Here is a 12,094-nt window from a genome sequence, read left to right as displayed (position 1 = left end):
AGGTTGGGTGTGAGGGCCTGCTTGGATGGGGAGGCTGTTGGAAATGGGAAACTGGGGCTTCGGGGGAGTGCTGATGCCCTGGCAAGTCTCAAGGAGAATATGGGGGCAAGATGGCCTTAGTGACCCCTTGGGGTAGGCAGGAGGTTTCCTGTTTCAAGAGAGCAGACCAGGAGTGTTTGAGAGCATGGCCACGCGTAACTCACTGCCACCAGGACCTTTGGAGATTTCCCAGAGGTGTTACGTGACAGCAGTGGAGGGAAGAACACAGGAACAGGGTCACCCAGATCAAGGAGTATCTCGGGGTCTCTTGCAGCGCCACTGGCTTCACCACCCGCTCAGACATTGGGCCCGCCCGGGATGCCAATGATCCCGTGGATGACCGCCACGCACCTCCAGGCAAGAGGACCGTAGGGGACCAGATGAAGAAAAGCCAGGCTGCGGACGATGACGACGAGGATCTGAATGACACCAACTATGACGAGGTGAGTTGTGCTGGGCCCCCGCCGCCTGCAGAAGGCCCACCAGCTTCTTACCGCGCGAGCGGCTTGGCTTGGCTGGTCCATTTCCTGTTTCAGCTCCTCAGGGTGTATCCTTAGCAGAGTGTGAGAGGGGAGTAGGAAGAGTACACAGACACGTACACTTTTGTTTTCTCTTCAGAAGACGTTTACTGAGAACCACTGCATTGGCATTTTATCCTGGCCAATGAAAATTTGAAATGGAATTGGTGATAATATTTGCTTTCCTGTGCTTTAGTGCTTACTCTCTTAGTTAATTAGTGTTTGGTCAATTGAAGTTTTCTTCAGATGTGTTCTAACAGATGGCATTTTTCTCAGAGGAAAAGATTTTAATACTTTAGTTCTGAAATAATTTTAAATGTACAGGGAATTTGCAAAAATAGCGTGGAGAATTTCTGCATACCCTTCACAAATGTCTCCCCATCTTACATGGCCTTGATACAATTACTGAGACAGGAAAGTAACACAGCACTCTTAATTAGTCTAGTGTATTATTTGAACTCCACCGGTTTTTCCATCTGTAGCCTCCGTCAGGCCCCAGGCCTAGCCCCGGCTTCCATGTTGCATGTAGTTGTGTTTCCGTGGGCTCCTCCAGTCAGGATAGTTCCTCCTGACACTTTTGAAGAGTACTGGTTAGTTATTTTGTTACTGGTTTGGGATTATCTGATTGAAAAATATTTAGCAAGCATTTTGCAACTGGAAGTGTTCTCTGTTTCTGCTGGTGGGGATTAAGTTGGGAGAGAAGCTGATCCTCCAAATACATTGTCTGGTTCTCAGTTTAACGGCTATGCTGGGAGCCTCTTCTCAAGTGGGCCCTACGAAAAAGATGACGAGGAAGCAGATGCTATTTATGCAGCTCTGGACAAAAGGATGGATGAAAGAAGAAAAGAAAGAAGGTAAAACTAGTTCCTGCTCTTCACTATCTCTGTCCGACTCTGAATGAAAGTGTTGTTTGACTTATGTGAGACTTGGAAAAAAGTTGCAAGAACCATGCGTGTGTCTGTTCAGCTTTGAGCCCCTGGGTCTTGGCCTGGTGGCTGCGCTTAGATGAAAGCTGGGCTGTCGGACAGTAGCCTTAAGGCCTGGGCACTGGAGTGGAGAGCTTAAGAACCCCATGTCTGGCTTTCCAGTAACCCACAAAATTTGGGGGACTATTCTGACAACATGTTAGGGTTACTATCTTTGAAATGGGTGTAGTGATGCTGACTAATGTATGTTAAGTAATTTGGAAGTTCACTAAAGATGGTAGACGGACATTAAATTCTCATGGGCAGGTGGTTGTGGCTTGAAAAACTCATTGCACACATTCTGTGTTGGGACACGACCAATGGAGTCAGGCTGGACGGACTGCTGTGAGCCTGGACGGAGTGAGGCTCAGGCCAGCCGAGGGAGAAAATGCGCGTGCTTGGTGCTCCTCAGTGAGACCCTTGTGTTTTCTCTGGAGCCCTCGGGGTGGCTTGCACTGAGCTTTGGTCTGGAGAACCTGTTGCAGTTGATAGGACAACTTTTTGAGTTCCCTGTCCTGGTTCTGGGAGATTTATGCAAAGCAAACATGCGATTTGCAAACCATAGTAAATGATATTCTGTGCGAGTTCTTTATATCTTTTTATTAAAAGAATGAGAATACATTCTCATTGTAGGATATTAGGATAATGACATCATGTACAGGGCAGAGGACAACATTTATTCATAAGCCAGGAAAGTGACAGTTGACATTATGGCTCGTTTTCCTCCTTCTCCATGTGATCTTATAACTTCTCATAATAAGTGTAGAATTTTTTAATGTTTTCAGGATGATTTTAGAAGACTGAAATACAGGTCATCAGCGATGTTTGTAAAGCTCGTTATTAAATCCATGTGCGTGAACATAGTAACTAATGTCATGGTTTTGCATGTGAGAGACAATTTGACTCCCACCTCTGGAATTCACTCATTTAAAAAAAACTAAAATGACGTGATACATATAGAAAGTCGTCGTATTAAGTGGTTTTAGAAAAGTGGCTGGTTTTTAAAAACTTCCTGGTGCAAACGTTTCACAGGTAAACAAAGAGGAAGAATAGAGCCGCACATGTGCCCCCACGTAGTCTCAGCTCTTGTTCCCATCGCACATCTGCTTCTCCCACACCCCCAGGTAGTCTTCGCTGGGTCGCGTCAGGGTCACTTCGCTCTCCACACTGAGCTGTCCGTCTCGCACGCGTAGGAAGCACCTTTGTCACACAGAGATACACGAACCCTGATTCTTTGTTACCTGATAGGCAGTCCGTGCCCCCTTTCCTGCTTGTCCCCAGAACATTGTAGCGCTGCTTTTTTTCCAGACCAGGATACACTCGGGGTCATTCCTCACAGCATGCTCCTATGTCGTCCCCTCCCTCTACCTTGTTAACCTTTGTGTGACATTGGCTTTTTGAAGAGGTCCTTTTGTAGAAGAGCCTGAATTAGGAAAGAATGGTGCCTGTGTCCTCAGGGCATCCTTGAACTTGTTCTGCTCTCAGGATGCCTGGGGAATGGACATTAGTTCCTGAGGCCTGATCAGGGTCAGGGGGAGTGTCTTTGCCCAGAAAACCTGACAGGTGCGACAATGTGTGCTCTTTGCCTCGGGCTGTGGGGACTGACTCCAACTCTGACTCCAGCTCCTGGAGAGGTGTTATCTTTTCCAAGGAATTCATTTGTCCCATGCATTCAAATTCCTACCTCCAGGTGTTTTCCTTTTACCTTGTGGAGGAAAATGAGAATTTCAGTCTTAGCAAGTATTGGCTACTTGGGTCATGTTTCCCGTTTTTCTTTATGTTCAAATATAATCTGCAGATTTCCTCTGGGTGTCTAGCCCACGTCCAGTAACGCAGTAACTTTCCGTCCCTGAAGCTCACTTACGTGGATGATGATACAGACCGTTGGTTCTGGCAGGTGGAGCAGTGACGCTGGCAAAGGGCTTACTGTTCGTTTACTTAGAAGAGAGGGAAGGAACTACAAGTCAGAGTTGGATGAGCAACTGGGTATTCAGAGGATGGCTCTACCTTTGGAACTTTGTAGAATTTTAAAGCAGCAGATATACTCATGTTCAAATTCAAGTGTTTGTGTCAGAGTAAGACAGCTAGTTTTTGTTTTGGTGAATTTCTGCATGTTTTCATTTGGTGGGTAATTGAGTTATAATGTTCATGGATGTGTCCCTTGTTATGTTGAAACAGACCTGACTAGCTGTTGGGTGTGTGGAATTATTCCTTTTGGTGATTTAATTAAAGCGACTGTTTCAGAATGGTCATCCAGCGTTTCTAATGTATGCATACCTTTTACTTCCTAGGGAGCAAAGGGAGAAAGAAGAAATTGAGAAATACCGAATGGAACGCCCCAAAATCCAACAGCAGTTCTCAGATCTCAAGGTAAGCAGAGGGCGGCATGCTGTTTGTAATGCCCTTCACCTGCCCGTCAGAGTACGGACTGCTCTGGGGTAGACCTGATGAGGCTGTACTAGCTTCGCTCTGTATTTCATGCGGATGGTCGGAGAAGGCCCCTGCTTTAGTGTGTTTAATTATATGGGATGTGTGCAGAAGCCTCTCCTCCCCACTGAAACAGGCAGGACAGAGCAGCTTGTTGTCTTTGTAACTTCAGCTCGTTTATACGTGAGGTTTTCTAACTGTGTCCTCTGGGCTTTGACAGAGCAGTTTCCATTTGCGTGAAGTAGAGCAGAGCAGCGGGCTCATTTTCCTAAATGAGTAGACGATTTCCGCATGGGAGTCCTTTCTAAGGCTTGGTGGGGGCTTGGGGGCTGGGGGGCAGGGAGAGCATAGCTGTTTTTGTGCGCGTGAAGTGCTGCCAGAGAATGAATATTTCTGGACCGGGTGTTCGCAGAGGAAGTTGGCAGAAGTCACAGAAGAAGAGTGGCTGAGCATCCCTGAGGTCGGCGATGCCAGGAACAAGCGCCAGCGGAACCCGCGCTACGAGAAGCTGACCCCCGTCCCTGACAGCTTCTTCGCCAAACACTTACAGAGCGGAGAGAGCCATACTTCAGTGGACCCTCGACAAACTGTGAGCATGCAAGAGTGGTCAGATGGGCAGTGGGGGGGCTGGGTGGTCCTGGGTCAGTGCTGCTGTGGGGCGCTGGGTGGCAGCCCCATTGGTGCTGGCTGCCGCTGTGTGCAAAGCTGCATCCACAGCCTGCAACAGGCTGCAGGCAGAGGCTCCTCCGTGGGAGGGAATGAGCGAGCAGCTTCCCCTTTCTCTCCCCAGCAATTTGGAGGTCTGAACACACCGTACCCAGGTGGACTGAACACTCCATACCCAGGTGGCATGACACCAGGGCTGATGACCCCTGGCACCGGTGAGCTGGACATGAGGAAGATTGGCCAAGCGAGGAACACTTTGATGGACATGAGGCTGAGCCAGGTGGGCGTTTGTGTCATTTCCTACAGATCATGTTTAAAGTGTTTTGCTTTCTGATTACAAACTAATGTATGTTTGTAAGGTTCATCTTTTGAAGTGCTTTGTCACAAGATAAGCAGAGCTGTGACTGTACAGTTCCCTGTCCTCTTACAGACAGGGGCAGGATTCTTCTGCATTCAGGCTGGCCGGTGCATACAGCTACCAGACAAGCACAGGTGTGGTGCTTGGGGCCCACAGCAAAGGGCCAGCCCTGGCGTGACACCCTGCTCTGTCCCGGGGGCCTAGGAGCTGGCACAGGTGACGAAGGGCTGTTGGCAGGCTGACCGAACACAGGCACTCCAGCCACGTGCTCAGTGGCCATGAGCCTTACTGTCCATTCCTCTTCCCCTAAAACTCAGATGCATGTATTTTCTTGCTGCACCCTAGGAAATGTGGTGGCCCTGAGGGGGACACAATCCATTTGGGGGACTCTTGGGAGTGCACAACCCTTTCTCATTATGGCATGCACATCAGAAACGGGGAAGGAAAGCACTGTCACATTTGATTACGTACGAATTTAAAACTTGCACGTGGAAAGCACTATGAACTAGAAGAACCAGCAGACTGGGGAAAAGAGTCATGGTGCACACAAAAGCCGGTGGCAGAGTAGAATGTGTATGTTTCCATCTATGTTGGAGAAAAGCACAGCCACACGCGATGTGTTTGCACAACCCCAGGAAATGCCCAGGGCTGCACATGCACACCACCAGGGAGCAAAGTGGGGGTGTGCACTGGGGCTTCCAGGTACAGTTTTTAAGGAAAAATCTCACACTTACTTAGATGTGGAGAAAATGGTACAGGGAGCTCTTCAACCATTACACTTTGGTACACTGGAAACTTACATTTTAATTGATCTTGCTATATTTTTAATTTAAAATGTAATTAAAACTTACATTTTAATTGATTTTGCTATACTTTTTATGGTAAGCAAATGTTTTATGAAAACTAGTAGCGTACAGACTTTAAAAACCACATGTTTTCATGGCGCTAGACATGTACCTACTTTATATTGGAGAGTAGTTCATTGTCATGATTTAGTCTCTGACTGATAGACGTTTGGGGTTATTTCTGTCTTTTTTGACATCACAAACCATGTTTTGATGAATGTGTGCTTCCATCTTTGCACATTTACGTAAACGTTTTTATGGTATCTTTTCAGTGGAATTGTCAGATCGGCCTGTTTTCACTAAATACCAAACTGTCTCTCAAACACATGGCATTTCCCACTCGGCAGCACATGCCTGTGTGAGCACGTTGGCAGCGCCGGTCGTGGTGCGTCTTAGCCAGCCGGGGAGGACAGCCTCCCCTTCAACAAGCCTCCATTTGCTGTGCATTATCAGAGGTGAAGTTGGGCGTCTTTCCTGTGTGCTAGTCCCTGGCCCTTGTGTTGACGTCTGCACACTTCCCTCTTAAGCTTGTGCTAACACAGTGATCGTTTCTGTTACGCTCCGTGTATTTCTTCTCTAGTTTGTTGTTTCTTTTTCAGACTTGTGTGTGGAATATACAAATATTTTCTTTAAGAAAAACTTTATCACGGTAATTTTGGGGGGTGAAAAATATGGAAGCTAAAACTTACTGTTTTAGCCATTTTCAAATGTCCGGTTCGGTGACACTCAGCACGTTGTGCAGCCGTCACCGCTGTCACCTCCCGAACTTTCTCATTTCCCAGACTGACATGCTGTGTCCACTAAACACCAGCCCCCCATTTCCCGTCCACTGGCACCTGGTAACTTGCATTCTTTGTCTGCGAATTGAGTTCCTCGGGACCTCCTGTGAGTGGAGTCGCCCAGGGTTTGTCCTTCAGTGACTAGCATGTTGCACTTGGCATCCTGTCCCCAGGGTCATCCATGCTGTAGCCTGTGTCGGGATGTCCTCCTTTCTAATGCATGTATGGACCACGTTTTGAGTCCCTGTTGATCCATCACTGGGCACTGGGTTTGCTTCACCCTTCAGGTGCTGTCAGCATCCTGCTGTGAGCCTGGGTGCACTCATAGCTAGTCAGGTCCCTGCTCCCAGTTCTTTTGGGTACGCACCAAGAAGCGGAATTGCTGGGTCACGTGGGAATTCTGTGTTTCCGTTTTTGAGGGGCCCCATACTGTTTTCCACAGCAGCTGCATCATTTACGTTTCCAGCAGACAAGCTGCACAAAGATTTCTATCTTGGCACACCCTCGCCAACATTTGGTATTTAAAAACTTTTTTAAATAACAACCCTCGTAATGGACGTGAAGTGGTATCAGTGTTTTTTATTGCATTTCTGATCAGTGACGGTGAGCCTCTTTTCATGGACTTATTGGCCAGTTGTATGTCTTCACGGAGATATGTCTATTCAAGTACTTTGTTCCTTATCTTTTAGGACATTTTAAAAGCAGTTTTAGATTCACAGCAAAACTGAGAAGAAGGTACAGGGAGTTCCCATGTGCCCTCTGTTCCCACACACGCACAGTCTCCATTATCACCATCCCCTGCAGGTGGGACATATGTCACACTGATGCTGTGTTTACACGTCATCCTCCAGACCCATAGTTTGCACCAGGTTTCACCCTTGGAGTTATACAGTCTGTGTGTTTAGTGTCGCACACAGAGTAGTTCTGCCCTGAGAGTCCCCTGTGCTTCCCTGTCCATCCCTCCCTTCCCCACCCCCTGGAACCCACTCATCTTGCACTGTCTCCTTGGTTTTGTCTTTCCCAGGTCATGTAGTTGGAATCACACAGTATGAGGCCCTTTCAGATTGGCTTCTCTCGCTTAGTCATGTGCATTTAAGCTTCCTCCCTGTCTTCCATCACCAAAGGGACTTAACTCAGGAGAAAGGATTGCAATCTGGTGTGTGCCACATGTGCAGACCTCCGCAGGAAGAAGCAGGAAGGCCTTTTTATAGGGGGGAAGAGAAGTGGAGGGCGGGGCTGGTAGAACCCTGGAGCTCTGTTGTAAACAGGGAGTTCTTCCTGCCGGTTCTGACCAACAGGGTGTGAGAGCTCCTCCCACAGGCCCTCCTGACTCCCGTCTGGTTACCGTCTGTCATAAATGTCAGTCTTTGCCTGTTCTTTCACCAGCACCGCGGTGTCTCGGTTACTGCAGCTTCAGACTGAGCCTGAAGCCCGGGGCGTCGGTCCTCCGACTGGCTCCTGCCTTTCAGTAGTGTCAGCCGTGCTGGGTCTTCTGCCTGCTCTCCGTGTGACGGTCAGAGTCCGTCTGTCCAGGTCCGCACAGTGACGGGCTGGGGTCTGACGGCATTGCCTTGAATCTTCAGATCGGGTTGGGAAGAACGGACATCTTGACAATGCTGATTCTTCCTCTCTGTGAACATGGGCTGTCTCTCCATCTTTAGTGCTCTTTTGGTTTTGTTCATCGGTTTTATAGTTTTCTTCATATAGGTCTTGTATTCGTTAGATTACGTACACTTGAGCATTTCACATTTGGGGGTGCTAGTACAAGTGATGCTGTGTTTTTAATTTCAGATTCCATTGTTCATTGCTGGATTTAGGAAAGTGATTAACTTGTGTCTCACCTTGTATCCTGAGCCTTGTTGAAATTGCTCATTAGTTCCGGGATTGTTTTTTTTTATTCTTTTGCATTTTCCACATAGACTATCAAGTCACCTGTGAAGACAGTTTATTTCTTCCTTCCCAGTCTGTGTCCCTTCCATCCTTTTCTTGTCTTGCAGCTTTAGCTAGAACCTTTGGCCCATTTTTCACTTGGGTTTTGTTGTTGTTTATCATGATAATTTTAAGACTTGAAACTGGAGAGAATGATATAATGAACTACTATATGCAAATTTAAAAATAATTAGTTGGAATGGTCATTTACTTTGTTTTCCAGGTTTCACTCATTCTTTTTTTTATTTATTTTTATTTTTTATAAATTATTATTGGGGAATATTGGGGAACAGTGTGTTTCTCCAGGGCCCATCAGCTCCAAGTCATTGTCCTTCAATCTAGTTGTGGAAGTCACAGCTCACTGGCCCATGTGGGAATTCAGCCGGCAACTGTGTCGTTCAGAGCTTGTGCTCTAACCAACTGAGCCATCTGGCCGCCTTCACTCCTTCTTAAGTAGATCTTTTTTTAACGTTCAGTTAAGTTTTTTCAGTGGGACTTTTATCGTTTAATTTTTTTGTGTAAATCTTTGTTCCAGATAGGTGAAATTTGTTTATTGTCCTCACAAACTGTTGTTTGAGTAGATTGTTTTCTCCTTTAGCATTTCTGGATCCACGGGCAGTCAGGACTGTGGGAAGGGGTTCTAGGGACCCTCTAAGCACTTGGTGTCGGGCGTTCCTGGCCCCATCTTACCAGCTTGACTTACCTGTCTTACAGGTGTCTGACTCGGTGAGTGGGCAGACTGTGGTCGACCCCAAAGGCTACCTGACAGATTTAAATTCCATGATCCCGACCCACGGAGGGGACATCAAGTGAGTGTTCTGTGGAGCTGGTGGGTCGGGTGGGACTCGGGTGGCCTAGAAAGGTCTGGATTTTCTTTGAAGAATATGCAGCCAAAACAGGATATGGCTGTTGTAAGAAATATGTAAAGTCCTCTGCTCACTGAAAACTGCCCCAGGTGTGGAGCAGATTGATTTCCCTTTAAAATGTACCTGCACCCATCCATTTGGACATTAAATGTGTCACAAAGGGCATTCCCAGTCTGTGCGTGTGCGGAGCCAGAAAATTGCTGATCGCGGCCCATGTGTCTGACCTTGGACTCGGTGCTCAGCGCCTGTTTGTGTGGGTGCTGTGCTGACTGCAGCGTTCAGTCACTCCTCTTTTGGGACTTGACAGCTCGTGCGTGGGTCTGTGCCGTGGCGCCTTCCTCCTGGGCTTGGCCACACCCTCAGCCGCTGGCCTGACCCTGTGCACCGTCCCTCCCTTGTAGTGACATCAAGAAGGCGCGGCTGCTCCTCAAGTCTGTTCGGGAGACAAACCCTCATCACCCGCCAGCCTGGATCGCGTCAGCCCGCCTGGAAGAGGTTACTGGGAAGCTGCAAGTCGCTCGGAACCTCATTATGAAGGGGACCGAGATGTGCCCCAAGGTAAGGCTGCTGTGGGCATTGTCCTGGCAGATGGCACGAGGCCTCCCCGCAGGGCTTTGGTGTCTGTCCCAGGCGGGACACCTGGGGGGTCAACTGGAGGTAGAGGAAAGCTGCCTTTTGGTGTCGATGCTACAGACAGTAGTGCCGGCATGGGGAGCAGTGAAACGTGGGAGAGGCTCTCCCCTGTTCACCTTCGCTGGGAGTGAAGGCCTGTTCACCATCAGTTTAATGGCAGCATAACCTAAACTCAACTGGACAGCTCTCCTGCCCCGCCCCATATAAAAGCCCTGAAGGTAATGCTAATCCCTAGGAGAATATTCCAGCACTTTTTTTGGAGGTGGGGTGATGAGACCAGTTTTAAAAAGAACGGTGAAGCCCTCTAGGTGACCAGACGGGGTATGTTGGACAGTGGGAGGTGCCCTGTGCAGACTCACCCCAGGACAGGAGGCACCAACGAGAGCCCCGGGCACGCACTTGGCCGCCTGCTATCTGTGTAGCCCTTGCCTGTGGGCTGGCTTCTGACCCCTCAGGGCAAGCTGTGCTCTTAGCTCACGTCGTCATCTGTGTGCTCCACGCCAGTACACGTGCTGTGGCCGCAGTCCCAGGCACTGGCGGGATGAGGGGGTCTCTGGTGCAGCCAGTTAGAGACTAAGCACTGGGCTGTTTGCTTGTAACCGGGGGCCCTGTGGGTCTGATGAGCCAGCCCCTCCTGTGCCAAAGCCTGAGTGTGCCCTCAGGGTGCCCACTGCTCCCTTGCAGCTCCCAGCCTCCGCGTGTACTTACTGTCCTTTCTGTTTACCACACAGAGTGAAGACGTCTGGCTCGAAGCAGCCAGGTTGCAGCCTGGGGACACAGCCAAGGCCGTGGTGGCCCAAGCTGTACGTCACCTCCCACAGTCTGTCAGGATTTACATCAGAGCGGCAGAGCTGGAAACGGACATCCGCGCCAAGAAGCGGGTTCTCCGGAAAGGTGAGCAGCTCTGGAGCCCAGTAGGAGCTGGTGCCCCGGGTCCTGCTCCATGTGACCTGGGTGCTGCCTGGCCCGCGGTACCCGTGCTCTCAGCGTACAGCTTCCCACAGCCTCACCCAGCTTTTTGGTGGGGTTCAGCGGGCGGTGGCATCCAGGCCGTTTCTGGCTGGGCTACGTTTGCCCCGGGGCTTCATGGGGGATCCCAGCAGCCCCAGGTCTCACTCTCGCCTCTCCTGCTGCATGACCTTGAGCGAGCTGCCAGTTGCTGTATGGCCCAGCTTTCCTGGACAGGGTGAGAGCAGAGCTCAGTGAGAGCCCGCCTCTGGGCCCTGGGGATGGAGCATGTGAAGGGCGAGCTCGGCCGGCACCACGCCAGCCTCGTAGGCGTTGGTCATCTGCTGTCACAGGAGCCCGGTGCCACTTGGTTTGAAGTCCTGCCAGAGCCGCATGTGAGCTCCTTCCCGTCTCCTAGAACCTCTGCAAGGCAGCAAGTGGGCAGTGTGTGCCATCGGCTCGTGGCACGTTGAGCGGCTTGCACACCAGGGCAGCTGACTCCATCCAGGTGTCACTGCCAAGGTGGAGCTCTGCGGGCACTTGGCTGGTTTCCCATTGTTGCGAGTCAACCGAAGGAGCAGCTCCCCTCCCTTCACCAGAGTTGGGTGACAGCTGGTGCTCAGGCCTTCGTCCGGAACATGTGCGGGTTGGGCCTTTTAAAGGAAGCCTGAGCTTGTGGCGTAGGCTAGACACGTGTTTTGCGGTGTGGGGGCAGCTTTCAGGGAGCAGGTTCCAGCTCTTTTTTTTAGGGTGTGAGGCATCAGGCCGCACAGGTATGATCACGTAATGTCTGACTCTTTGCTGTGTTTGGGGGAGGCTGGGTGGACCCGCCTGGTGTGTACATCTGGTGTCTTGCCCTGTCTTAGGCCTGCTTTCTGGACATCAGCCCACTATCCATTAAATGTTCAGTGCCTGTCTTTTCAAAGTGAGGCCAGGAGCAGAGAGAGCACACCATTCATGGTTTATAGAATCAACTTCTTACCTGTCTCAGCCAGGAAAATAGTTGTCTAATGACAAACACATTGCAGTCTGGGCAGTTAGCACTGTTTACTTGGGAAGGCTTCGTGAATTCCCCTGCCACAGCGTGATGAATGGCCGGCCGTCTCTGGGGCCGCTCCCTG

General features: G+C 49.7%; 1 protein-coding gene across 1 annotated transcript in view; it reads left to right on the top strand.

Annotated features, from left to right (window-relative positions):
• PRPF6 (pre-mRNA processing factor 6) overlaps positions 1–12,094 on the top strand; it is a 36,481-nt gene that overhangs the window by 1,492 nt on the left and 22,895 nt on the right. Inside the window, exons 2-9 of the mRNA XM_019753440.2 lie at positions 314–482; positions 1,293–1,411; positions 3,814–3,892; positions 4,362–4,538; positions 4,740–4,895; positions 9,241–9,335; positions 9,794–9,950; positions 10,757–10,919. Of these exons, the coding sequence (XP_019608999.1) occupies positions 314–482; positions 1,293–1,411; positions 3,814–3,892; positions 4,362–4,538; positions 4,740–4,895; positions 9,241–9,335; positions 9,794–9,950; positions 10,757–10,919 (1,115 nt within the window). The remainder of the gene's footprint in view (positions 1–313; positions 483–1,292; positions 1,412–3,813; positions 3,893–4,361; positions 4,539–4,739; positions 4,896–9,240; positions 9,336–9,793; positions 9,951–10,756; positions 10,920–12,094) is intronic.

Source organism: Rhinolophus sinicus, linkage group LG13, assembly GCF_036562045.2.
Source record: "Rhinolophus sinicus isolate RSC01 linkage group LG13, ASM3656204v1, whole genome shotgun sequence".
Taxonomy (NCBI): Eukaryota; Metazoa; Chordata; class Mammalia; order Chiroptera; family Rhinolophidae; genus Rhinolophus; species Rhinolophus sinicus.
Note: the sequence above shows the minus strand (reverse complement) of the source record. Positions and strands in the feature narration are given on the sequence as shown.